This window comes from Falco punctatus, assembly GCF_963210335.1.
Source record: "Falco punctatus genome assembly, chromosome: 19".
In the NCBI taxonomy this organism is placed as follows: domain Eukaryota; kingdom Metazoa; phylum Chordata; class Aves; order Falconiformes; family Falconidae; genus Falco; species Falco punctatus.
The window spans coordinates 2,379,828-2,407,579 of NC_137599.1; the positions used below are offsets into that span (position 1 = coordinate 2,379,828).

Below are 27,752 nucleotides of genomic sequence, written 5' to 3' on the forward strand. Positions count from 1 at the left end.
CGGCGGGGCGCGGCGGGCCGGGCCGGGCCGGGGGGGCGCGGGCGGCGGCGGTGCCCGGTGGGCCCTTCCGGCTGAGGGATCCGCTCGGGGCCCGGCAGCCCGGTGCTGAGGGGGTGGGGAGGGATCGCGGGCCCAGGCCCCGCCTTCCCGGGGCGCCCCCGCGGCGGCGCTGCCCTCCGGGCCTGGGCCCCTCGGATGAGGCGGTGAGGCCGGTGCCCTTCCCCCTCCCCTCCCGGTTCCTGCCCCCCCCGCCCCCTCCCCGCTCCCCTTCCGCCTCCTGCGGGGCCTCCAGCCGCCGCGGGCCCGCGCTCCCTGCCCCGCTCCCCATGTAGGAGGGGGTGTTGGCGGCAGGGAGGGCCGAGGCCGGCGTGAATGGTGCCAGGAGCGGGCGCTGAGCAAGTTTGAAGTTTGGGGGTTTTGGAGGATTCCCCCCCTCCCCTCTCTCGAGCACAGTGGAGGAGGAATGCCAAACCCGGAGAGACATGGGGGCAAGAAGGACGGGGGCGGCGGGGGGTCCCTGCAGCACGCGCCTGGCAGCGGCAGCTCAAACAGCAAGGAGAGGCACCGGCTGGCCTCCAGGCACAAGAGGCATAAGTCCAGGCACTCCAAGGAGTCACCGCTGGCAGCCCAGGAGACGGCGGCACCCTTGGGTGCGATGATCAAGCCGCTGGTGGAGTACGATGATATCAGTTCGGATTCGGATACCTTCTCCGATGATGTGGCCCTCAAGCTGGACAGGAGGGAGAATGAGGAGAGGAAAGCCGACAGGAGCGAGAGGATACAGAAGCACCGGCACCACCAGCACAAGCGCGTGCGTGAGCTGATGAAGAGCAAACAGGCAGAAAAAGAGAGGAAGTTAGAAAAGAGCCTGGAGGCATCCAGCAGGTCCGGGTCCACCAAGGAGAGAATATCGGGATCCTCCAAGAGACTCCTTGAGAGCGACGAGCACCCCAAGTCCCTGTCCTCGAAGAGTAGCAACAAGGAGTCTCGGTCGGCCAAGGCGCACAAGGAGAAATCCAGGAAGGACCGAGAGCTCAAGTCCAGCCACAAAGAGCGCAGCAAAAGCCATCGGAAAAGGGATGCTCCAAAAAGTTACAAAACAATTGACAGTCCGAAGCGGAAATCCAGAAGTCCTCACAGAAAATGGTCTGACAGCCCGAAATTGGACGACAGCCCCTCAGGAGCCTCCTACATCCAGGAGTACGACCTCAGCCCTCCCCGCTCTCACACATCCAGTAACTACGATCCCTACAGGAAGAGCCCCGGCGGCTCCTCGCGCCGACAGTCAATCAGCCCACCCTACAAGGAGCCCGTGGCTTACCAGTCGAACACGCGCTCTCCCAGCCCTTACAGCCGGCGGCAGAGGTCCATAAGCCCCTATAACAGGAGGCGTTCCTCGAGCTACGAGCGAGGCAGCGGGTCGTACAGCGGAAGGTCACCCAGCCCTTACGGCCGCCGGCGCTCCAGCAGCCCTTTTGCCACCAAGCGCTCTGTGAGCCGAAGTCCCATTGCCAGGTGTGTGCTCTTGCCCTGGGGAATGGGGAAGTGGTCGGGGTGGCTCTGGCCATGGGAGGGGTTAACCCCCTTCCGCATCTTGCTGGGGCCCAGGTCACCAGCTGCCTAAGTTGGCTGCAGAGTGATTTGGGGGAAATCCCTTTGGTTGGGTTCGTGGCAGTTACCTTTAAAGTGGTGGTCACACTCTGGAAAACATCTCCCTGACTGGTGGTAGGCAGCGTCCATGTTGGCTGTCAGCAGAGAGGCCTAGGGCTGGATGAGCTCCTGGGATTAAATTACACCCACCTCTGGAGGTGGCCCCCGCAGGAGGGCCAGGGCTTGTGGGGAGGGTTGCGCTCTGAAGGGAGATGGAGCCAACGGAGCTCCTGGTGCGGGATCTGGTGTGCTTCCCTGGTGAGCAGTTCAGCCAGGGAGAATGTTTTCACCTATTTCTGGAAGCCTTTCTGTCTGGTTGCAATGTGTGGGGACTTGATCACGCTTTTTCACTTCTTTTGAGTGTATCTTGCTCTTTCTGAACTGACTTAGCTTTTCTTTTTTTTTTCCTTGAATTAGAGATGACCACACGTAAACTCCATCTTTATAGCCTAAACTTTCTTTTATCAGTACTAGAGTTTCTTGCTTCCATTCTGAAATGGGGGCATTCTGGAAGGGCAAGTAGGAACCAGCTGTATTTTTGCTTAACTATACTTTTTTTTTTTCTTTTCTTTAGTCAGTAACCTTGCTACAGAAGGCAAATAATATTTGAAGGTAGTTCTGTGTGTTTTATTTCAGCTGTTCCTTAATCATCCTGTTACATGCACGAATACATAGTCTAATGTTGATTCTTCTTTTCTAGCTTCAGTTTATGTTAAGTGAGTTTCCAGTTGTCACCATGGGTGCTGGGGAGCTTTGGTTGTAGCTCCATGGCAATTAAGATGTGACCTGGAATGTAATCGCTATAGAAATGCTCTGCGCTGTGTTAGCTGTGCTGCATCCTCTGGTCCAAACAGGAGCTGTGTGCGAAGAGGCTGCCTCCAGAGCGCATTTATGCGATCAGCAGTTCCCAAAGAACGCGGGGCTTTTGGAATTTGGCCTTTGTTGCTAGAGCTCTTCTCTTAACTTCAGGAATACCGTCTTCCATAGTGGGCTTGAAATAGTGCCTTTGTCCTTGCTGCGAGAGAGGTGTGTTGGTTTTAGCACCCTGGAAGATGTTACGTAAAATCTACTTATTTCTGCTGTGATTTTACATAGTGAAAATTTCCTTCAGGCTGTTTCTCCTCTGCCCTGTTTTCTCTGCGTACACCTGGGAGGTTCTGAGGGATAGTCCTTGCTGCTTTACTTCTCCATCCCTTCAGTCCTTTTTGCCCTGGTGGCGTTGCTCTTACATGTTATTTCCTAATACTTTTGGAAGAGTAAGAATACAGTAGTAGAAAATATATGTATAATTCATGATATAATTGTGTATTATGGCACCTGTTAAATGTCCATGTTCAGCTCTAACCAGGGAGAAACCATGTGGAAATGGGAGCAGTATACTAAGAGGTGGGGTTTTTTTTCCCCCAGGTTACTCCACTTCCCAGGAGAAGCTTACTTTTTCTGTAAATGGCTAGTTACTTCTGATTTGAGAGATCAAGCAGTTACATTTTCCTCATCTTAATTATGGGAGCAACTTTGAGGGACTTTGTGCTGCTTCCCTGAACTTCCATACTCGCATAAGAAACTTTTTAAGGGCGTCTTTGACTCACTGACAAAATGCTGGACCCCAAACCAAAATAGATTCCAAAGGTTACTTACTGTTTACGCTCAGCTTGTACTGAATTCTTTGAATCTCTGACTTCAGTTGATAACCTGCTACTCTTTTCTGGGCAGATAATTTACTCTGTTACGTATTCTTTTAAAGCAGAACAGAAGCCATGGATTACACCTTCAGAAAACATCCATCTGAAGCGATTTTAGTAAAGGGACAGAGGGGGATTTAATGCATTTTACCTATGTTAGGCAAATTGTAAGTTATAATTCATACATTAGTTTTGCTTCACTGAGCTTGCAGTCGGTGGAAGTTGATGGCCTAATGCCTGCTCCAGCAGCCCGTGGTGGGGCTGCCCCTCTGCTGACGGCAGTTCAGGAGGAGCTCACCTGGAGGAGTGGGTTGGCCTGAGCCTTCCTTGCCAGCTTTGGTTCATCTGCTGCAGATGAGTGTGTAAATGGAAGCAGCTGACTTTGCACTGGAGTAGCTGGGGAGCAACGGCGTGACCTCTTCTGTTGGCTCCTGTGGAGGGGCCAGAACACTTTTGGAGAGAAAACATCTTTAACTGGCACGCTCACTTAGGCAGCGAGCATCTGACTGTGGCTTAAATTCTTCAGAGGAGGTAACACAGGCTTTTCTGGGACACTGAAGTATTTCCACTACCGACGATCCAGTTTGTGTTCTGGGGTGGGGTTTTTTTTAGCGCATTCTGTGTTTTCTTTAATCTCCCATGTCTAAAACACAGTGTTAGGAAACTGAATCAATGTGCTGTGCTGATTGGAGAATATACAGAATGTTTGCATTTCAAATGGCTGTGCAAAACAACTTGCTTTCAATTTAGGAGGAAATGAGGATGATTTGGTCAGCAGGGAAAATAACAGATGTGGCTTGCCATTCCTTGTAGCAACTGTTGTCGTTGCAGCTAAAACTAGAAGAAGAAATTCCAGAGTCCTTCAGCTTGCTGAAGGTGGGTTGTGCTCTGTACTAAGTATAGCTGCTAAGTGTGAGTGCGTGCACGTGCTGTAGTAGTGGCCACTGTTACGCAGATTCTTGCCGTGGCAAAAGGTCGTTGGGCATTCATAAATAAGAAACTTTAGCCTTCTGTTTGAGCTTGTTTCCTGAGCAATTAGAACACGGGGCACTCAGTCAGGCTTCCCAGTTACTAGTTCCCACTGTACTCTTAACATCTGGTGTGACTTGGAGCAGATAAAATACTGTAGGCAATAAAAATAAAAATATCTGTAGGCAGTCCTAGGAGTTTGTCTAGTGGATAATGTGGAAGTATGTGGATGTGGGGCTTTGTTCTGCCAACTTGATTCAGGGTCACCTCTACTAATAGCTATTAGCTGTGGTCGTTTTCAGCATGAGGAGGTCTGGAGGGTTCTAGCATTCCCTCCTCCAAAGACCGTTCTAATCTTCTGATCGTATCAGTTAAATTAATTGAGTAATGCTTTTTTTTATTTGGATTTTCTAGATGAGCCATCGTCTCTGACTTCTTTATGTTAATTCACAGTTGTCATGGTTAGTATCTTACATTTCTAATTTCCTGTGCTAGAGAGACGACAAGGTGTTTTTTAACCCCGGAGCATTTCTATCCAGAAAAAGAACTGCATGTGAGACCGAACTGCCCCCCGCCCACCCCTGATAATCTTAGCGAAGCGAGTAAGTTAGAGAGTGTTGCCTTAACACACATGGAGGGTGAAAGTGCTAACTAACTGGCTGCTGCTAAAGGCATGAAAAGATTGTTCCAGGGCATGGAAGAGTCTTCAGAAAGCCTGTGCATCTTCTGTCTTACTGCATCTTTTTTTTTTTTTTTTTTTTTTTTTTTTTGAGTTATCCAACAGTGATAAAAGCAAGTGTTGCTGTGGAAGGCCACCCCTCCACAAGCACTGTGGTCGTGGTGGGGCTGTTGATGGTTTAATGATACAAGGTAATATTTGTTGCAGAGTGATTATTACTGCTTGTGTTGATAGAGCTGGGAAAGCAGACAAGCTGCTGGATGCGGTGCCTTTTCCAGGTCTAACAAAGAAGCTGTAAACACTGAGCTGCAAAATGGGCTTAAGAAACTACAGCGCTCTAACAACTATAGGTAATTATCATTAGGCAACAGAAGAGAAAAAGGTGTGAGTGGTGCCTGTGGAGAGGAGAAGGCCACGGGGAAGGAATAAGTGGGTTTAGTCCTGGTGGAACAGAGGACGGGTGTATTTGCTGATGGAAGGCAGGGGATCACCCCCTGCTCTTGGAAGTGCTGCTGCAACTTCTGCAGCAACCCTTGCGTAAGAGGGTCCTGTCCGTGCACCCCACCACTTCCTCCAGCAGTTATCTTTCCCTTGTTTGTCTCTACGCAGGTGTCTTTGGTGGCTGCATTTCTAGGTAACGTTATTAAAAATGAGGTTAAAATTGGACTTTGGGAGAAATTTGCTTTCGATCAGATCTGCCAAGCAATTTTGTTGAGAATGTTGCTCTGCAACCAGTCGTATTGGAGTCACTGTTGCAGGAGGATGTGAGACAGGGAGCAGGAAACAGGGTATTGCAGCACCTGAAACAGTCTATCCTGAAAGAACAGCGATAGGGAATGCTAACCCCAAAACTTTGTGGTTGCAGTAAACTAGGTCCTACGGGATTCATTAGGAATGTTTTCCTTAGCCTGCAAATGTCTTGGAGCACAGTGAAAACAGAACTGCTTTTTCAGCTCCTGGCAGTGTTGCACTGGGATGTGGCAGGTGAACTGCTATCCAAAGGGTAGACTGTGTCCGAGACCGTTAATTCATTAAGGAGAAACCTTGGAAAAAGAGATGACCCTGAAGCGGCGTTCCCATTACAGAGCAGTGCGTTAAAGAGGAAAATAGTTGAGTGGCTTCAGATGACACCTTTTGTTTTAATTTTTTTTTTTTTCCTCCTGGTTGTATATTTATTCTGTAAGTCTAAAGGTAAGGGCTACCTACAGCTGAGGTGTTCTTTGACCGCTGTTAGCACGAGGTTTGGGGTTGTACTTACTAGGGAGAGGGCAGCGTGCTTGTGCTTGGAGTAGCAGGGGAAGAGGGTTGTGTGAAACTCCGCCACCGTGCAGGCAGAGGTCTGTCCATCCCTGAAGGTGCTGCTGGTGTCCGTGAGGAACTTCCCATTAGGCTGTCTTGGTTCTCTAGTTTATTTTCCAGACATTTGTTGTCTCAGGATAATGTTACATTTGTGTAGCGCTATAAACAGTTTAGACCTTGTTGTTAATTACCTTCTGAGTACGATTACAAGCGAGCCAGCACCTACTGTGCTTAAACCTGCTTGCAGTGAGGTGGTTTTTCTATCTGCTGTGGAGCTAGGTTTTGAGAGAATTTCGTATTTTCAAAACCAGATATGTTCTGAGTAATAAATCACAGAATAAAAATAAACTTCAAGCATAGCTTCTATTACAGTGTTTGCAGGGTCTGATCCCAATGGTTTTTGTTTTCCTGTTGGCTCACGCAGCTTCTAAACCCGTCAGAGCCCACGTGTACAGTTAAAGCATCGTGTCCCTTAACCTGCGGCGTCCTAGTTCCTCCCAAAGTGGAGGCAACAGTTCTGTCTTGCCTGTAATTTTGACGTGGACACTGGAAGCACCAATTTCCAGTTCCATTTTATGGTTTTTTATCTTTTTTCCACATAGGTCTCCACTGAACTTCTGGTTACTGCTGTCTTCTGACTAGTTTCACCCTGTGCTCGTGGTGTACCCCAGTGGCATGAGGTGTTTCCTGCCTTGCTTGTTGCTTGTATCACAACGCAGATTTTGTGTGTGTTTTTTATTTCTGCGTATGTACCTAATTGAGAGCCCATTTACTGCAGAGGAAGACTGAGACCTTCAGAACATACCTCAAACAGAATTAAAATTCCTGGGTTGTTCCCCCTGCCCTTCTCCTGAATCGCAATATAGCAGATTTGATTTCTGATCATAGTAAAAAAAAAAAAACAGAGGGAAAATTTAGCTTGAAGTGAGAGGTTTCCTGAGGCAGCATTCCCGTGAGGGCTAGTCATATTTTATCCGTTGTTTCCTTTAAAGTTGTGCATAATTATTGTGGAAGATTTGTAAACTGCCAGCTCAACCTCTCGACTGAAGTCTTCTGTTTAGTGGATGCATCTGTGATCTCGCCTCTGCCTGGAGGCTTGTCCCATCTTGATACTTCGTTTCTGTCGTAACAGTGTGATTGTCAGGGTAGTCCTGGCACAGGGAGAAGGTTGGATGATGACCTGAAATTTGTACTGCTTTAGTCGATAAACTCTTTTCAGTAGCTTTAGTGTCTTTTCCTGACAGGTGTTATGGACTCTCTGAACTTAGCTGACAAATAATGGATTCAAATTCTTTTCAAAGAGAGCTGTTGATGTTGGTGAGTAGCTCAGAGCTCGAGAAATGCTTTGTTTCGTTTATCTTCTCCCCTTTCTCTCTGCAGGAAGTCTGTGAAGTCCCGAAGCCGAAGTCCTGGGTATTCAAGACACTCATCATCTCACAGTAAAAAGCAGAGGTCTGGGTCACGCAGTCGCCATTCCAGTATATCACCGACAAGGCTCCCGCTGAACTCCAGTCTCGGGGCAGAACTCAGCAGGAAGAAAAAGGAGCGAGCGGCGGCGGCAGCAGCTGCAGCCAAGGTGGATGGCAAGGAGGCGAAGGGCTCACCTGTTTTCCTGTCTAGAAAGGAGAACAGCTTAGCTGAACTGAAGGAGCCCGGAACAGAATCTAAAAAGGTCGTCAAAACTGCTAAGTCTGAAAAATCATCTTCAGATACGGAATTAGTTAATTTACTGTATACGAATGCAGAGACTAAAGCCCCTGCAGAGACAACAAAAATCAAGGCAGAGGAGAACTCTGAGAGGAAACACCCTGTTCCAGTTAGAGAGTCAAAACAGACGGGAACAAAAGACTTGAAGCCTGTAGCAGTGGTAGAGGACCTCCTATCTCCGAAAGAGACAGACACAGCAGAGAAGGAGATTCCACCCCCACTACCCTCAATAAAATCACCTCCACCACCTCTGCCGACAACCACGCCACCGCCTCCAGCTCCGCCGTTGCCACCTTTGCCTCCATCACCTGCTGTTCCACCTTTGCCACCATCCCAACCGACTCCCGTTCAGGTCCCTACTTCAGCCCCAACGTCTTTGCCATCTTCTTCCCACCCAAGGACGTCTACTTTATCCTCTCAGGTGAACTCTCAGTCCTCTGTCCAAGTCGCTACAAAAACACAAGTGTCTGTGACGGCTGCTATCCCACACCTGAAAACTTCAACATTGCCTCCGCTTCCGCTCCCCCCTATTTTAGTTGGGGAAGATGACTTGGATAGGTAAGGTCACACAAGAGCATCCTGTTTGCATTTCAAAGCCAAACGTTGAAATAAACAGATTCTTTTGGTTAGTTTGACAGTTACTAGCTTATCCTGCAGAGTACGGTGAAGACTATGCTGCTGGTATAAGTGCCTTATTGCACAGCCATTTGTGGTTTTGCCCTTGTCAGGTGTACGTGGAGACTTTTATGATCCTGTGTAGGTAGTTACATCTTATCTCAGTGAGAAAGAGAGCTGCGGCTGCTGTTCTAATGTTGATTAGTGAAGGTTTCACATCACTCCTTGTTCATATTTATTATGGTAATGAAACATGGATCGGGATTTATGCACCCTTTTGCATTGCAGCCATTTGCATAGGCCTATTTTGAATTTTTTTCTTTTTTTTCATTCCTCCAAAACCTTTACTTAAGTAACAGGGAAGAGCTTAACAATTCTGATACAAGAACACAAAGCAGAGCTATTTGTGTTCCAAAGCCATAGAACATGCAGGCAGTGCCCGCATGTAAAAAATGGTGTTGGATTAACTTAAGTAATTGTTAAGTAATACAATTCGTATTACTTAAGAAGTAGGTAATGTTTGTTTGAAAGAGTTTAAACATGAAAGAGTGAAACTGCACCTACTTCAACTTTGTTTTCTAGTATTTCTAATCAAAGCATGTGACCTTAATTCTGTCCTGTAGTTGTAGCTCTCGCTGCTCTGGGTCTTGGCCAGTGGTGGTCTTGGCTTCTAATATGAACTGGTCTGAAAAACCTTCCTGCAAGGGTTTTCTTTTTTTTGGGGAGGAAGAGAAGAAAACCAAATCTGCCCCCTCGCCACCCCACCCACTCCCCCTTTTTTTTTAGCTGTTAGTATGTTGTAGCACTGTTAATGTCAGGTCATCACTGATACATCTTTTTTTTTATACTTGATCTGCTTAGCCTGTAGTTCCCCAACAACTTCTGTATCTTACCTAGTACATCTTTAGCGATGGTTGGAATCTCATTGGTTAGTAAAGCGTGGGTTTTATTGAATAGTATGTTACACGATAGTTATGACGATATAACGACCCTGTGGTTGAAGTGAGCACAGTATGTTACGTGTTCTGATTTGTTTAATTGATTTTCATGGTTTGTCCTGGTGTCGATGTAAATTAGGGTTATGTTGTCACTGTGATCAACATAAAAGTTAGGCTTGTGTGTGTTTGTTGCCCTTCCTAAGCTGTGTAATGTTGTTCAGCAAACACCTGTTTAGTTTAAATGTATCTGTGATGAGCAGTAGCTTTAGCAGGCTCCAGGTTTTTCCCAGCTCAGATGCCAGTCTAAGCAAGATTTTGCTGCTGTATTGCTTTATTTCCAAACACAGAAACTGTCTTGCAAATACTGTGTTTTATTTCTCTGGCCACTCACACCTAGAGCTCTTTTCTACCACCCAGGTGTGGCTTAGTTTTGTAAAAGTGTTTTCTCTCTGCCATCACTATGAACTTAGGAGCGTGGGCGATAATGCAGCTGGTTGCTAAGCTTAGTGAATGGGTTTATAGTGACTTTTTCCCAATAAAAGAATGGGAAATCCCGCTTCATTTTGCTGGGTCTAGTGGCAGTTGCATATGGCACTGACTTGAGTGCTGAAGCTCACTCTTAATCAACTGCCTTTGTGTTCATGATCAATATCTTTCTAGGTAGATTTCTGTTTTCATGGGCTGAGACTGGGAGAAAGTTCCAGCTCTGAGACCATGGTAGGCACAGGATTTGGAGATGTGCTTTGAAGTGTCCAAGTACAAAACATGCCTCATTCAATTAGAGACTCTTTAACCTTTCTTGATGCTTCTGAACCCTCGAGATTTATCATCTGTCTATAATGCTTTCAGACTTCACAGCAGTCGAGGTGCACTGTGGGTCGCTTCACCTAGCAGGAGGTGTAGCAGTGAGGAGAGGAAAAAAGCTGTTTAGAAGCAAGTGATACAAACTTTTTTACGTGTTTGTTACACTCAGAAGTCACGTAGATTGCTTAGGACCCTGGGAACACGTGGTTGCCTGTACACAGCACTAACCTAGTGAAAAATGCAGATCTGGCTGATGGCATTTCTGCGATTTTAGGGGAGGGGGAGAAGGGAGGTAGCTTCTAGGAGCCTTTGTTCGGCACATGGCGTTCACACTTTGTCATTTTTCTGCTTGGGTGACTCCGAAAGGTCTGTTTGGCTTTCTCACTTTGAAAGAAAGGCCTGGTGAAATGTCCAGACCTTCTGGAGGTAATTGAAATTACAATAACCTTCTAGTAGCACTATTACTGACATGCAAATAAATACATAAGTGGCCATACTAAGCACAGATAACTGTGTTGGCAAGAAAATGGTTAACTGTTTGGTACAAGGGAGAAGGGATTTGGTGAAAGGCTGGGCATCTTCAGGTTAAACCTACAAACCCACCTTTGCCCTTCCCAAGAAAGCCTTGCAAATAAGGTTTTTTTTGATATGTGTCTGGAAGAAGGCTGAATCATTTTGTCAGGGTCACTAGAGCCCAAGCTTAGTGTATATATGAAATATTTAAAATACTGTCAGGAACAAATGAATTGCCAAATAGAAGTGGATGAAACAGTCACAGAAACTGCTTTTTTGCTTTTTTTTTTTTTTTTTTTTTATTGCTGTGAACGTTGAATCTGTAAGAGCTGGACACTAGATCAATGCTTCAAACACATGTGAAAGCTGTAAAGAAAGCCAAACCTGGCTGATCCGCTCAGTTGGAGCAAAGTCTCCTGCCTCCCACGTGTGGCTGTAGGTCCTGGCTGTCCAGGTCTTGCTTGGAGAAACCTCTTCGGAGCTTTAGCACGGATTCTGCCTTGGTGAAGTGACCCAGCTGGGCGTTGCTCTGCACATTAAGAATCAGCAATTAATGGGGAGTGAGCTTCAGCCCGTACAGCTCTCTCCCTTCTGGTATTTCTAGGATATGTACCGCTGGTGATAGCACCTGTCAGCAAGCGCTTTCCTCCAGAGCTCTAGGCAGCTGTGACGTGCAATTAGTTCCGTGGCTGCTTAGCAGTGGAATAAGATTGTTTTCCCCCATCTTTTACAGATGTCAGAGCTCACTGCCAGCATAGTCTCCTTTTTTTTGTCTCGCTTGTTTCTTACCTATATTTCACAAGAGATTGTTGTGCAGATTAGGCGGTGTCTAATAAAAAAAATTGGGAAAATGACCTACTTCCATCAGTTCATTTATATGGAGCTCTCTGTGCTAAGCGTTAGACCTGGTGATGCTGACAAACAGCAAACCTCCTGCTGGCTGCCCTAAAAACAGACCTGGGAACGTTGTTCGCATCTCTTAATCTTTTTCTTTTCCTGGTGACATGGAGATTTGCGTGGAGAAGAATTCCTGGCTATTCAGACCTAGGAATTCTCCCTGCTGCATATATAAGACAAGTCAGGCTCTGTTTATGAGACTCTTGCCAGTTTAAACCAAGCTTCTGATGCCATTGGTGATTTGATTTTCAAAACAAAACTCAACTTTTGGATTCTCGGGAATATCCACAAGTCAGAGCTATATTTCAGTCCTTGCTAAGTAGCTAAAAGTTACTTACGTAAAGAGATTTAGTTCTGCGTTCATATTTATAGTGGTCCTTAACAAGTCATGCGTTTAGTTTCATTATGATAAATGGACTAAATAGAGGAAGTAAGGGTCGGAAAGTAGGTGCTGGCTGACAACCTGAACTGTCTTACAGGAAACTCAGAATATAACTACTTATTTGTGCAAATTGAGCAAGTTCTAGTTGCAGAGTTATGTGTTCATTTGAAGCCAGTGCATTCAAGCCGAACACTTTTCTCTCCTGGTGTATTATCATTGTAAAACTTAAGGCTGTTTTGTTTTATACTTGGTTAATTTTGGCAGTTAAACTTGGGCTCTTAACTTGGGGTTCTCAGATAGAGAGCTGTTGTCCTACAGTAGGCTTTTTTTGTTTGCTAATTGGCTGTTAAGTCTGACTTTTGTATTGTATTAACTTTTCGGAGTTTAGTCCAAAAGAGATTCTTCCTCCAAAACCTGTGAAGAAAGATAGAGAGCAGAGACCACGACACTTACTCACGGACCTCCCGCTCCCTCCAGAGCTCCCTGGAGGGGATCCATCTCCTCCTGACTCCCCGGAACCAAAGGCAGCCACACCACCTCAGCAACCGTTCAAAAAGAGACCAAAGTAAGGCTGGTTTTCTTCTTTTTTTTTTTTTTTTTTTTGGCTTTTTTAAGTTGTGAGGTTTTCTGTTTCTTCACACAGATGTCAGTCGAGGTTTCCAAAGCTTTAGGTTTCAGTGTGTCCTGCTGCGCTCCTAGACGAGCTGACTGCACACCCTACGCTCTGCGTGGAGATGGAGCTGCTGAAAGTGCAGCAGATTTTGAAATTGAATCTGGCAGCTGCTTTGCCAGCTCTCAGCAGCCTCCCCACCATTTATTGGATGAGGAGAACACTTAATGTGCACTTACTTATAAATCTTTAGCCAGATTTAGTTCAGTCGTATCAAAATTCTTTTGTCCTCAGACTTGTTTGAGTGCTGTCTTTATTGCGGGAAGTGAAACATGGAGAAAAGAAATTTGTATTTCTGAATTTTTTGATGGTGTGTTGTTTCCTATGTACTTCTGAATTTTTTGATGGTGTGTTGTTTGCTGTGGGTTGTTTCGTGTCGGGACCACTCACAGCTGAAGGCCGCTTCCCCCGTCTATTTGAGAATTAACAGTACAGCAGTTTGGGAAGAAGAAGAGGCTGTGGAAATTGTGCACCCAATGGAGACAATGGTTCAGGCTCTGTACTGAAGCTGTGATGGATTCTGTTGTCTTCCCCTCTGACCATTTAAATGGTAAAATTGCTGGAGCGTGTCGTACTCGATCGCCAGCCACATCTACCCTTGAAAGCTCTCTCGTCTTTTGATTTAGCTGTGCCTGCAGGCCAAAGAAACCCTCTGATGAGAATCCCTGTGTAAAGCTCTTGGTGCTGCTAGAAGTTGGTCCTTTCAAATAGGATGCACACACCTTTTCTGCATGCGTGATTGAAGTATTGCTCGTGTTGCAAGGCATGCAGAACTTCCCCTGATAAAATTTATGCGATTGTCAAGGGAGCAAGTTCCCTTGGCATTTTGTACACGGAGTGCTAGCTATACTTTCTTTCAAATAAAAATCAAATGTCCAGTTTCCTGCAAAAGATTCCAAACACTGATTTTTTTTTTTTTTTTTCCTACTAGCAAAATTCCTTGGTATGTTTTAGATAAAGATATACTGGTTTGGTTCTCTTTCAGGCTACTCTCAAAGTACGTAATGAGATCTTTATAGAAATCTGTGTAGCTAACTGCGTACCCCAGGTGTAGGCTACAGCAAAATGCTTCTGCCACCTCCAAGTGTGTGGAAATGAGGTGGTGTAATATCAATTCTGCTTGTCTTCCCCCCTCTTTGCACTCCTTATTTCCCCAGGAGGAAGAACGTCTTGCTCGTTAGCTGTCTGCAGCTGATAAATGCATAACTGAAGGGAAAAGATCTGATAGAGCGCTCTGGCTTTAGTATCCGAATGAAATAGAAGGATAATATTCCTCTGGCAGTGCCTGTTATCTGGAGCAGTTGAGATTCCGTAGCATGATTCATTAAACTACTGAACACTCAGTTGCTTAGGAGCGTTAAGGCAGGGTGCCTGAGCTTTGCTTTTTGTTTGTTTTGGGTTTTTTTAGGATACAGCTTAAAACAGTCGAATAGGCACTCGTTTGAGGGATGGGGGGGTGAGGTGGAGCACCTGGGTGTCTCACAGTCCTGTTCCCTCTTCCAGAATCTGTTGTCCTCGGTATGGGGAAAGGAGACAGACGGAAAGCGACTGGGGGAAGCGTTGCGTGGACAAGTTTGATATCATTGGAATTATCGGAGAAGGGACGTACGGGCAGGTGTACAAAGCCAAGGACAAGGATACAGGTAAGGAAGCCAAGTGGCTTCAGGTTGACTCCGCTTCTTGAAGGCCTTGTTACCGTGGGTGTGCTGCTTGAAAACCCGTTCCGGTGTTAGTGGTATTGCCAGTTAATGACTGATACCTGTAGAACTAGAAATGGCTCCAGCCCTGGAAAGAAAGCATTTGGATCAGGTGTTTCCAAAAGGGCCAAAAGAACAGAAGCTCTGAAATCCTAACGAAGGTAGTGCTGAGCTGCCCTCTCTGCCTGTGAAATCGTGTGTCCTGCGCATACGATTTGACACGGGGTGAAATGGTCATGGCAGGTATAGCTGTGGCAGGCATAGATGCCAGCCAAGCACCTGCTTTTTAAACGTGCCTTTGTCAGACTTTATTGTAGCAGAGCTCGTGAAAGAGACTGGAGCGGTTTCCAGGGTCAATTTACGTTCGCTTGAGTGACTTTCTACTGAAGCAGATTAGGAGGAGCACTGGTGTCATCTGTCTCGAGTTGTTGGTGTGATAACTTCTGACAAAAAATGAGTAGGATGGTAACTAAAGCTGTCTCCGCTGTTCCGTGGTGGACGTTGACTACGCTCGTGGCTACTCTCAGCTTCCCCCTGGAAACCCGCGGAGCTGTTAGCAGCGATGCGTGCGGAGGCTTTTGACGCTGGCTTGTTCTGGCAGGTGAATTGGTGGCTCTCAAGAAGGTGCGACTGGACAATGAAAAGGAAGGTTTCCCCATCACGGCCATCCGCGAGATCAAAATCCTTCGGCAGCTGATCCACCGCAGTGTTGTAAACATGAAGGAAATTGTCACGGACAAACAAGATGCACTGGATTTCAAGAAGGACAAAGGTAACTACTTGCTGCGGGGTGTGGTTTTGATTAGCCAAAGAGGTGATGCAATTCCGTTTGTTATTTCTTAGCGTAAAATTGAAAATCTAAACTCTGTAGACTGTCTTTTTTTTGCATTCCTCCTTGATGCATGGTTCCAGCAAGTTTGGCCTTACATCAAAGGATAGATTCCAGTTAAAATGAGTTGTCACACTGCAGAGCAGAGTTAGACACAGGCTTAAAAGGATGCATTGCATTCCTGTAGAGTTGTAAAAGAGCAGTCTTTTTTAAAAAATATATTAAAAAAAGCTTTTATGGGGTCACCTTTAATGCTGATTAGCGACAACAGACTTAGTAATAGTGTGAAGAAAAGTTTTCTGTCCCCTCTCACTGTGGAGGCAGGGTGTTCTCACATCCCACTAGCTTTTGTTTGGGGCTTTGCCTTCCATGAGTACGAAGGGAACAGCACAACCATCGGTTCAGGCTATGCATAGCTGTAGTCTTTTCAATAAACTAGCTTGAAAGGAAAAACAGAACAGGTAAACACGACCAGGATTTCAAAGGAATTTATTTGAGGGGCATATTTTAATTTCAGATGTCAGCTTGATGCGTTAGAGAGGCTAATAAGTAGTTTTGGGTTCTTTTCCCTTGCGGGAGGAGGGAACTAAAATCTTCTAGGATGCCCAGTAAGTCCTAAATATCACAAGCCTGTGTTAAATAAAACACCAGCCAACACACTCAAGAGTGCAAAAAAAGCATATTTCAACAATTGAATCTTTCATTACTCCTTTGTCTTTCTTCTCTTGTCTTCAATTGTTTCTTTATTATATCAGGTGCCTTTTACCTTGTGTTTGAGTACATGGACCATGACCTAATGGGGCTGCTAGAATCTGGCTTGGTACATTTCTCAGAGGACCATATCAAGTCTTTCATGAAACAGTTAATGGAGGGGCTGGATTATTGTCACAAAAAGAATTTCCTTCATCGAGATATCAAGTGCTCCAACATCTTATTGAACAACAGGTAACCTGGGAGTAGATATGCTTCTGTCCAGGCTCTTCCCTGCGCTCCCCCTGGGTTCAGCTGCAAGCGCACGGTGGTTACCTTCACCTTGAGTGTGCTTAGGAACAGGAGGTGTTGATCCGCTGCAGGAATACGAACCTGCAGGCTTCCACCAGTGGTGTAACGAATGGTTATAATTAAGCAGTGGCTTTCCTGGGTGCTGCTGCTGGCTGTGAGCACAGCTCTTGCTGCAAGGGTTGAACTGCCCTAACAACCTTCTACTTAACTTGCAGTTGGTAGCAGCCTCCCCACGTGAGGCTCTCTGCTCGCTGTTCTGCAGCTCCTTACAGTTCACTTTCTTTCATGTTGACTTGAAGTAAATGGTTCTCTGTGTACACTTGGTCTCCGTGGTATTTTGGCAAAAATACTGTTTATTGGAAGTGCCTGTATGCAGAGAAACCATTGAGGGTTAAGGTAGGAAGCAGCAGTTCTCCATGAATGCTCTTCCTTCTCTAGATAGCCGTGTTTGGCAGTAACGTAGTTCTTCACAGAATACATAACGATTATTCCTTTGCTGTTAATTCTCAAGTCTTTATCTGGATACCCGCAAGAAAACTTGGAGCCTGTGAGAATGATACTGCGTGTAATTGCATCCACGAGTCTGGATATCCATCTAAAAAATTTCTCTGGGACATGGGGTTTGTGATAGAGTTGAGACTGTTTCTTTGAAGTATTAAAGAGGATCTGGAAAATTAAGACTGGCATATCCAAAAGCAATTACTGCAAGCGTTGCTGTTTTAGGGGGGGGATTTCCTTACCTTTTACTGCTTTGCAGCACGTGAGCCCAGCTGTGATTCAAACCAGCGACTGTTTTTTGTCTTTCAGTGGGCAAATCAAACTTGCAGATTTTGGACTCGCCCGACTCTACAGCTCAGAGGAGAGGTGAGGTGTAATGGGGTGGAGGAAGGGGGAAACGGCTCACATGGGCGGGATGAGCTCCCTTAGTATCCACATAGTCCCTTCCCTTGGACTCAGGCATTGCCTGAGAAATGATTTCCAGTGCAAGTGGTATAATGCAGCTCCAGCTCTTGGGAAAATACACTCCTAGCTGGTGTTAAGAGTTTTTCGTTAGACAAACCGGCTGATAAGGAACCAAAGGATCATCTCTGCTTGCCATGGGCCTGCCATGGACCATGTTTTGCTCTGAGATCCGCCAGTATTCAGTCATGGCAGCCTGCTGCTGCCTGTTGCAGGTCAGGATTTTTCAGCTTGGGTACCTATAACTTAACCTGTAAAGCTGCTAGCCACAGATTTTATTTAACTCAGGCAGGTGCTGTGGAAGCCTAGGCACTTGAAAGCCCGCTGCTGCTACTTACTTGCCCAGCACCGTGATTTGGAAGTAAAAATTAGACTTTGTAAGGGTTTTGTGGCTCTTGTCATCCAGGTTATGTTTGTGTCTTGCATTTCAGCCGTCCATACACAAACAAAGTCATTACGTTATGGTATCGACCTCCAGAATTGCTGCTAGGTGAGGAGCGTTACACACCAGCCATAGATGTGTGGAGCTGTGGGTAAGTGCCTGGTTTGTATCTTTTGTCGTGTTTCGGCTCCAAACATCGGCACACAAAGAAAACAGTTCTAATGGAAGGTGTTCTCTGACTCGTGCCAGTTTCTGAAGCTGTATCTCTTCCAGCTAGGCAGAGTGTTATGGTAGTATAGGAATACTTCCAAAATTCTGTGCTTTGAGAAAATAGGTGTGTGTCACCTAAACTAAAACTATACCATTTAGGCAAAACTCCTCTATTGATGTGAGAGCATAAAAAGTGCCTGTTCTCACTATTTAAAAGCCAAACCAACCTGCCTTTGATCATGATGTGCCACTAAGATCAGAAGGGGTGACAAGTGCTGGTCATGGCTTCAGTGGATGGTTTTAATGACCTAATAGAGAGGTTTTCTGTGAGCTCTTCAGATGGCTCTGTTTGTCACCAAATTTTTCAGCTGCATCTAGGAAACACTTCAAAGTAGATGGTTTTGGTTTCTGGTGGTATAGTGAGCCTCCTGAACGGGAGGAGTCTGGGCAGTTCAGCCATAAAGATGGAAAGTTTTCCAAGTGGTTTAGAACCACAGACTCGAGGATTCAGCATTCCGAAGCGGGACTGGATTTCCCAAAGCGCATACTTCCCGTCGTGATATTCACAGGTCAACTTTCATCAGAGCTTAGTAGGCAAACAATCCAGGTTTCTAAAAGTCAAGCCCTGCTAATGACTTCTGGAAACCCTGGCCGTGAGGTCCAGTGGCTGTTGGGTGTCCTGTGCCCTGTGGGGTTAGCCCAGTTCCAGCAGACAGGTGCCTGTGTCAGCCCACGGCTATATTCGGTGCTGATTGTCATTCCTGTCGGAAGATTTAAGGATAGATGTTAATGTCTGAATGAGTCAGAGCTGTCCCCTCCCTCCTTCTCTTCTTTCCCTTCCAGCCGCACAAATGTGTGCGTGTACAAGGCTATATCCCGTGCTTGGCAATGGCAAACACTAAGCTACTTGGCAGCTGAGGATCGTTTGGGCCAGCAGATATTTCTAAAGTTAAAAAGATAAACGGGCTGAACCGGGAGGAAAATGAGATGCCTAGCTGTTTTTTCTTGTCGTGGTACTGACACGTCCTCCTTTCCCTGCAAAGAGTTAAAGCGTGAAGCCTGTGACACGTTAACCAGTGTACTAGTGAATGTTATTTCCCAGCTGCGTAGAATTGGTGACTCTGTACACATAGGTTAGTTTGTCAGTTCTCAACTACAAGCCCTGATGCAAATCACTCTCCTCAGGCAAACCTGCTTCTGAACAGAAATGCTGCAGTGTTCAAATGATCATCCCAAGGGTCTGCTGTCATGACCTCTTGCTTTTCCTCTTTCCAGCTGTATCCTCGGGGAACTGTTTACAAAGAAGCCTATTTTTCAAGCCAATCTGGAACTGGCTCAGCTTGAATTAATCAGGTAAAGCATTGCACATGCATGCCTATGAGAAGAGGTACCGGAGAAACTGCTCGTGCACACAGTCTCTGTGTTAGAAGAGCCCTCTTTCTCCAACCTGCCTGCAAAATAGGACCAGCAAGTGACTGTAAATGCAAAAATGTGAAGAGTTAGGCGTTTAAATGTTCCTGCCTACCGTCGAGTGTGTGGCTGCTAATGTATGCAGCCTCAGTAAACTTTGCTGTTAGTTGACTGCAAAAATCACGAACCTAAATTACATCTCGTGCTGGAAATTCATTGTGCTGGGTGGTTTATAAACTCCGGGTAAGCATTTTTCCTCTTCCTGATACTGATTTTTATTTTTTTTTTTAACCTGAGGGTTATCTAATTTCCATTAAAGTGTGCCCAGACCTAGGTTATTGGTACAGTAAGTGGCTTAGAAAGGAAACGTTTTCACCGGGGTTGGTGACTCTTCTCCTCCTGGCTGCGTTCCACCTGCTGATCATACTCCTGCTTTTCTCGTTCTCAGCCGGCTCTGTGGGAGCCCCTGTCCAGCGGTGTGGCCAGATGTCATCAAGTTACCCTACTTCAACACTATGAAACCGAAGAAGCAATACCGAAGGCGCCTGCGTGAGGAGTTCTCCTTGTGAGTTTTGTTAGAAGAGAAGGGCCTTGGGGGGGGTTACGCTCTTCTGTTACGTTGTGCGACTCATCTGCTATCCTTTGGGCTCTAGTCCATCCAGCAGGATAAAACAGTTCTTCCCCTTCTTACCTTCTGCCCTTGGGCAGCCCTCGCCCGGGGGGCTTCTCCCATCGGGGGAAGGCTGGAATGGGGTCGCTGACCCCTTTCTAAGTACGTGATCGGCCCCAGGTGCCTTGTGGGGGAAGGGGTCCCCTGCCTGTGCGTACTTGTGACCCTCCTAGCTAGGGTCTGCGCTGGGAAGCACGCTTGGCAGTGCGGTGTTCTCCCCGTGCTGAGGCTGTCTGACTTCAGAGACGTGCTCTCTGAGGGGAGACTATAACCGCCTGATAATCCTGTGGGATTTGTACTAGAGTTGCTTCTCATAAATGGCAACAATTAGACTGAAAATCTTGCGTATCTGGTGCCCGTTCTGTTGGTGTCGGAGCTGCTGGGTCACGTAGTAATACATTTTGACTGCGTGGATTTCTCTTAGGCTGGAGGTGTCTCTCCGGGAACGGGTTTCTCCCCCTGTTCAGAACAACCCCTTAACTCAGCCATGTTTCCAACTCTCTGCGCAGCATTCCTTCATCTGCTCTCGACCTGCTGGACCACATGCTGACGCTAGACCCCGGCAAGCGCTGCACAGCAGAACAGGCCCTGCAGAGTGACTTCCTTAAGGATGTTGACCTCAGCAAAATGGCACCTCCAGAGTAAGTTCCAGCTGGCATCCACCACTGCAAGTGGGCTCTTCGCTAATGAGCTTTGGGAAGGAGCCACTGGCTTGGCCTTGGGGTTTTTTTTTGGTCAGAATTAAGATTTCTGGGTTCTTTTCTCACACCCTGCCCTTGTATTTGGTCATATGGCTGAGCAAATAGCTTTTCCTGTGCTGGTGTTTTCTGCCTGATAACAAGCATTAAAGTGAGCTTTATAAAACCAGCCTGTAAGGTGTTTTAAAACTCAAGGCACACGAGAGTAGCACGTGGCATATCCTTGTCCTCTGTGCCGTGGAGAACTGGCCAGGCCTCATTTATGCTGCTTGTTAATTGACTAGAAGAGTGGCTGTTGAGCAGTGTCACACTGCAGCTCTTCTCTCCCGCTCCAATCAAGCGGATTGTGAAACTCTGCTCTGGCTGCTTTGCGTGCGAGTGTGGCAGTAGCTTTTGAGATTCCAGTTTCCAGCAGTGTTACTGAAGGCAGCTCTGCTTTCTTAGGACCACCACGCTCTCCAAGCTCAGCAGACTCGAGGCTTGTGTGCATTGTAGCAAACCCAGTCCGTTCAGGGGTCTGATCCCAGTGCAAATTAAATTATTCACATGCAGTTATGCTGCCTTTCCCAATCTAGGACTTGCCCCTTCTTGATTTAACAATATGGTTGCAGTCAGAGAAATATCTGTGCTTCTCTTATTCTAATAACTTCCTGTGGTCTTTGAGGATTAAATTGGTTTTCTTGCCTTGTTTCTTAACTACTGAGTGTTCTTCTCTTCCAGCCTTCCCCACTGGCAGGATTGCCACGAGCTGTGGAGCAAGAAACGCCGACGGCAGCGGCAAAGCGGGATCGCAGTGGAGGAGCCACCGTTATCAAAAGTTTCTCGGAAAGAAACTACCTCTGTTACAAGCACAGACACTGTCAAAAACAACAGCAGTCCTGTGCACCCACAGCCTGCCCAGCTCAAAACAGAGTCTGGCACTGGAGATGCAGTAGGTCAGTGCCCTGCTTGGTCTGTAAAAGGCTCTTCCTGATGTGTTACCTCTCTCTGGTCTGGGTGTGGGAGGTTTATGTCTATTTTCAAGCCAGTCTGGTTCTTTCACCTCTTCTTTTTACAGAAAGGGCACTCTTTCTAGCCTGACTTTATTTTTTTTTCCTTTTTGAGGGATTTTTTTTTTTTCCCCTCTGCTGTGAAAACTATTGGCTGCAGAGCGTTCTGGCTGGTCTTCAGAAGTCACTCACTGATGAGATGACTGTGAATCTGTTCCATGAGTTATATTATTGGTTCTGAAACATGCTCTTGCAGAGAATGGTGAAAGGAGTCATTGAGTCGCTTAAGCCAGTGAAGTAACAGAAAATAGACTGAAAGGTACAGCCAGGGCGTGCAGATGAACTGGAGTTTGATCTGGTTGATAAAGTTCTGTACAGATCAGGCATGGGATGTAACAGGCTAGAGGCTCGTGGGCAAAAGTGTACATTATTGCACTTAGCTTGTTGCAGAAAAGTTCCCTTGGTCATAAAGATTCGTGGGACCAGGACCTGTGCGCTATTTCCAAAACTGTGACCAACCTTCCTGCGTGTAGAAAATAGTTGGAGGGGAGGTATTTTGGTTCCTGGGAATGCAGGGATCCACAAAGCTGCCCAGGCCACGCTGATTGTTCTGTAGAGGCCTTATACCAACGCAGATAGGAGCTAAAGCTTCCTTTGTGTCAAATGTTGTACTGACAAGTTAGAAGGAAGACGGTTCTTGCTCCAGGGAATGTACAATCTATGTGTTCAGTGAAACATGGCAGATGGAGAAAAGGTGGTGGTTAGCTTAACAAACAGCTGAGAAAAGTGAGTGTCGCGTTCTTAGTTGCCTACCAGCAAGAGGAATTGAAAATTAAGCTTCTAAACCGAAACCTTTTCGCCCTTTTTCCCCAGCTGTTTGACTTGCAAGGTCAGTGGTAGGGTGAAGGGGCACCCTTGTCACTTGTCACTCGGGAGGCTCTGCTCCAGCGTGGTGCCACTCGAGGGCTGTATTTAGATTAACCTGGATACTTGCAGGTCAGCGCAGAGTCCCCTGTGAGCCCAGGCCAGCTTTCAGCGAGGAATTGCCTTCTGCTTGACCTAATTTCTTTTGCTGCGTCAGTGGAACACACCCTTCATCCATCCCAAACAGCAGCTTAGCTCCATCCTGGGAAACCTGCTTGCCAGTGGGGGAAACCTGCTTGCCAGTGGGGGAAACCTGCTTGCCAGTGGGGGAAACCTGCTTGCCAGTGGGGGAAACCTGCTTGCCAGTGGGGGAAACCTGCTTGCCAGTGGGGGAAACCTGCTTGCCAGTGGGGGAAACCTGCTTGCCAGTGGGGGAAACCTGCTTGCCAGTGGGGGAAACCTGCTTGCCAGTGGGGGAAACCTGCTTGCCAGTGGGGGAAACCTGCTTGCCAGTGGGGGAAACCTGCTTGCCAGTGGGGGAAACCTGCTTGCCAGTGGGGGAAACCTGCTTGCCAGTGGGGGAGGGAGAACTTTTGATCTGCAGAGACCTCGGGAGGGGCTGAGCTGCTGTCAGACCTGCTGCTCCGACGGCTGCTGCTGGAACGGGCTGAGGATTTCTATCTCCATCACCCATCCTCAAGACTCACTGCCATAACTGGTGGTGTCCTTGGTCTCCCCAGCCTGATTCTTGGGGTGCCCGGGGTTGGCCATCCGAGGAACGGGAGGTTTGGCTCAGTGCTTTGAAGAAGCAGCCGTGGGTGTAGTGATGTTGGTGGATTTGAGGGGGCACGGAGCGGAGTGGTACCCAGCTGTAGCCTTGGGTGAGTGCAGTGTGTGCGCAGTACCACGGGGTGCTGCTGCAGTGCTGTTCAGAGCAGATCGCAGTCTGGAGGGGGCAAGATGCTGGAAATCGGAGAAAACTCTCCCGGAATCCTCCTCCTGGAGCCCCCTTGCCTTCCCCTGGTCCCCAGGGATGTGAAGAAGAGATGTTCGTTGGGGCGTGCGGTGTCATGATGACGAACCGATGTGACGGAGCTTTGCCTAACCTTCCTGTGACGCTGCTTGTGTTTCCTGCAGGCCTTGGAGACATCACCCAGCAGCTGAACCAGAGCGAACTCGCTGTTTTACTGAACTTGCTGCAGAGCCAGACTGATCTGAGTGTCCCACAGATGGCCCAGCTGTTGAACGTACACTCTAACCCAGAGATGCAGCAGCAGCTGGAGGCTCTCAACCAGTCCATCAACGCTCTGACAGAAGCCACGACTCAGCAGCATGAGTCTCAGGCGGCGGCGGCGGCGGCAGCGGCGGCAGAGGAAGCCATAGAAGAGCCACCCGCGGAGGCCCAGCTACCGGAGGAGCAGGCGACTCCAGAAACAGCCAGTGCTCAGGGAGATATGCAGAACGTGCTGGCCGTTCTGCTGAGTCAGCTGATGAAGAGCCAGGAACCTGTTATCGCGCTGGAGGAGAGCAACGGGGAGAAGAGCAGTGAGCAACGGGGGCCAAGGAAAACCCCGACAATGCATCCGGAGGAAAGTACAGGTAAATAATCACGACCGTGGCTTGTGCATCTTGGATGCCGTGCACTTGTTCGAACAATCGAAATATTCCCTCTGAGGGCCTAGAAGTCCATATCAGGACATCGAATCTCTGCGGATTTTCCCATCTTATTGTTTGTCCCAACTTTCTCTTTCACTGTTCCCTTCCTGCCCTCTTTAAAAAAAAAAAAAAAAAATCCAAACCCACAACCCAGCAACAACCAAAAAAAAAAAAAAAAACAAAACACCCCAAGCAAATAAAAATAAATGTGCAGAGATGATTTTAAAGAACGTGAGGACTGAAATACTGGAGAGAGTGCTGGAAGGGAGGGGTAGTGGCAGTTGTGTACGTAACAAACTTGTGCATCCAGCTCCGGTGTGCCTGGTTATCTGTAGTTTTACGAGGTCCTGAAATTCGGTGACTTCGGAAGTTGAGACAAACGGCTCGTAGAGCGAGCCAGAGGCATGTTTTTAAAAAAAAAAAACAAAAAAACCAAAACCCGCTTGTGTCGGTGAACTCTTGGATTTCCTTTCCCAAGGTGAGTGTAAATGTCTCCATGTCTTTTTATTTCTGTTGATTTCTTGAATTATTAGCAACATCCTGTGACGACCTCACCAAATTCTAGAAGCGCCTCCTGAGTATGTCTCAGACTCTCCAGGGAGCCTCTTTTGGCCCGATACACAACTCCTCCGCAATGTAGCTGAACGTGCTGTGTTCTCGTGCCTTCAACACACCCGCCCACCACGAGCCAGTTGTGATCGTGCTTTTTTTTTTTTTTTTTTTTTTCCTCCTTATTTTTTTTTCTTTATTTTTGCCCTAGTACTGGAAGATAACTAGGTTATTGTAGAGCAGATTCAATTCAATAACGTTGTTCTTTGTTTATAATTATTTTCAATGATATGCTGTCCCCAAATCAGCTTGGCTTTAAAATTACCTGAAGATTGTTGGTTTTTGTTTTTTTTTTTTTTCTGGATTTAAATACAATCTAGTTTTAAAGTGGACTTACTGATACGGGTGGAGGGGTGGTCCTGGAAGACTACTGGTTTTCACAATAAAGTTTGACCTTTTTAATAACCAGTTTTGCAAATGATTTGAGGATCTGATTCCACCAAGACGTTCGTGGCCTCTTACGTCATCGCCAATAATAACTTTAATTACCGTGTGGCCCCATCCTTTTGCCGATGAAGGAGCTGGAGTCAGTTCAGTTGTGTTGCTCTGCAGGAGTCAGGACTGGGTTTGTGAGCAAAGTCCGGCACCGGGAGCAGCTCGTGTCCTACGGGAAGCTGCGTCCTCCCCTCCGCGGTGTCACTTCTTGCTTTAGCAAGGTGGGGGGCCATCCCCCCCCGCCCCCCAACCTAACCAGGCTGCTTTGTTCTTCCTGCTGTGGCTCAAAAGCTGTAAGACAAAGTCGTAAGAGCGTGGTGATGGGGGGGGGGGGGCGGGGGGGGGCGAAGGGGGCTTTTCTTCTTGTTTGGAGGGGTCCTTTTTGAAACCGAAAGCCTTGGAGGCACAAGGTCTTGGGCTGGGGGGAGAGGGGGGGGGGGGGAGGGCAAAAGGATTTTCTCATGCTCCCCTGTGTTGCCCACAAATACTGGTGGGTTGAGATTGCTTTGGACTGTGTGTGCTGGCAACATACTTCGTAAAAAAAAAAGAAAAAAAAATACAAAAAAAAAAAAAAAAAAAAAAAAAAAAAAAACCAAAAAACAAAAAAGGATCGAACCCCAGGCAAAGCGGGGGGCTGGCTCTGGTAAGAAGCAGAGGGGGGACACGACGGGGTGTCCCCAGTCCCTTCAGCCCGTCGTGGGTGCAGGCAGGAGCTGGGACATACGGATTTGGGGTTGGGGGTTGATTTTGTGGGGTTTCGTGTGATGGTTTTATATTGTTTGGTGGTTGGTTTGGTGGGGTTTGGGGGTTTTTTTTGGTAAACCAGTACATCAGGGCCATGCTCCATCAGTGTGCAGCTCCCTGGCTGGCAGCGAGCCGGGTACCGGAGCGGCACGGCACGGTGTCCCTCTGCGGTGGGAGATGCCGCGTTTGGGGAACGGTGCCGTCGTGTGGCTCCACATCTGGGTGGCTCCACATCTGTCTCCCACTCGGCGTTAGCCTTTGATCCCAGAGCAGGAATCCCCTCCACCGGTGCCCATGTGTCAGGGGGAAGCTGTCGGTGACAAGTTGGGTGCGTGGGGGACGGGGGGGAGTACGGGGGGACGCGTTAATGAAGGTGTGCGTTGATCTTGCAGTGAATTCCAGCTTTTAAAACCCTTCGCCTCTTTTTTTCCGGCGCATCCAAGAGAGCAGACTCTCGGTACGCTGTTTGGTTGGGGGGTTTTGTTGGGGGTTTTTTTTGGTTGGTTGGTTTGTTTGTTTGTTTGGATTTTTGGCTAAATGTATTTATATCTGTTGGCGTGATATTTAAGATGGTGTTTAAAAGAAGTAACCCTTCCACAGCATGTCCTCCTCGCATTCTCCCACCAGAGAAGAGACCCCCTGAGCCCCCCGGACCACCGCCACCGCCGCCTCTGGCTGAAGGCGCAGATCTCTCCGGCGCAGCCCAAGAGTTGAACCCGGCCGTGACGGCTGCGCTGCTGCAGCTCTTTTCCCAGCAAGACACGGAGCCCCTCGGCCACACGCCCCACGACCACCAAGCCCCGAGAGCCACGGACTACGGCAGGTCCCACTCCTCCAGGACTTACAGCGCCGAGGGCTCGGAGGGGGGATTCAGTGCCGAGGAGCTGAATTCGAGCCAGACGCTACTAGAACCTTCTGCCCAGCCTCTGGGGAAAAGCAGGACCTTCTTGGGCTCCATGAGCCACCTTGGGGAGACGAGCAATTACCAGGGCACAGGATCTGTCCAGTTTCCAGGGGACCAGGACCTCCGCTTCGCCAGGGTCCCCGTCGCCGTACACTCGGTTGGGCAATCTTTTACGAAAGCCGAGGGGAGCAACAACACGCTGGTACATCCAGAGGCCAAAATTCAAAATTACAACGAATTGGGACCGGGGACGGCCGGTTCCAGTGGGGCAGGAACAGGTCACAGCTGGGGTGCCCCAACCCAGGCGACTTCTTCTTACGGGAAGGCGTACCGTGGGCCCGGCAGAGTGCCTCCGCGGGGGGGACGGGGCAGGGGGGTTCCTTACTGAGTGCTGCGCCTTCGCCCTCCCCTCTCCACCTTTAGCGACATGATTCTTTATTTTATTTTAATTTTTTTTTTTTTTTTTTTTTTTTTTTTTGCCAGAGCAAGGTTTCGTCCGCATTTCAGCTGCTGCAAAGCTCCCCCTTGTATTTCTTGCTAGGCTGCTGGCGGGCACCCCGGGACTTGCTGTAGGGTTCCCCACTTGGGGGGCTCGCTGGCCCAAAACCTCTCGCGCTTGGTTAGTGGCAAAACAAACAAAACAAAAACAAACAAACAAAAAAAAAATACCCACCCCACACACCAACAAAACCCACCGCGAACAGTGGTGAGCTTTCTGCCCTGAGCCAGCGGAGAGGGGGGGAATCATTTAAAAATAGGAATGAAACAAACCCAACCATGTGGGAAGAGGGAAATATAAATAAAAAAAAAAAAAATTATAGGCTGGGCACCGGTGCTTCTCGCTGGGGGAAGTGTGGGCCAGTGTTCAGGTAGGGCTGGGGGAGAGTA

At 47.6% G+C, this 27,752-nt stretch overlaps 1 protein-coding gene across 3 annotated transcripts; it reads left to right on the forward strand.

The window, feature by feature from the left end:
• CDK12 (cyclin dependent kinase 12) lies at nt 1-27,682 on the forward strand. Of its 3 annotated transcripts, none has more exons than XM_080369545.1 (14): nt 1-1,515; nt 7,660-8,544; nt 12,524-12,700; nt 14,309-14,448; nt 15,104-15,274; nt 16,087-16,276; nt 17,141-17,197; nt 17,725-17,826; nt 19,161-19,238; nt 19,744-19,860; nt 20,475-20,606; nt 21,384-21,598; nt 23,654-24,115; nt 26,588-27,682. In XM_080369545.1, exons 1-14 carry the CDS (start codon nt 464-466, stop codon nt 27,250-27,252), a joined length of 4,443 nt encoding a protein of 1,480 aa, XP_080225671.1. In that variant the 5' UTR covers nt 1-463; the 3' UTR covers nt 27,253-27,682. The 3 variants fall into 3 exon arrangements, with proteins under 3 accessions (XP_080225671.1, XP_080225670.1, XP_080225672.1); XM_080369544.1 differs by having other exon boundaries at nt 2-1,515; nt 26,561-27,682; XM_080369546.1 differs by lacking the exon at nt 26,588-27,682 and adding an exon at nt 24,706-25,186 and having other exon boundaries at nt 8-1,515.
• Nucleotides 27,683-27,752: the final 70 nt, after the last annotated feature.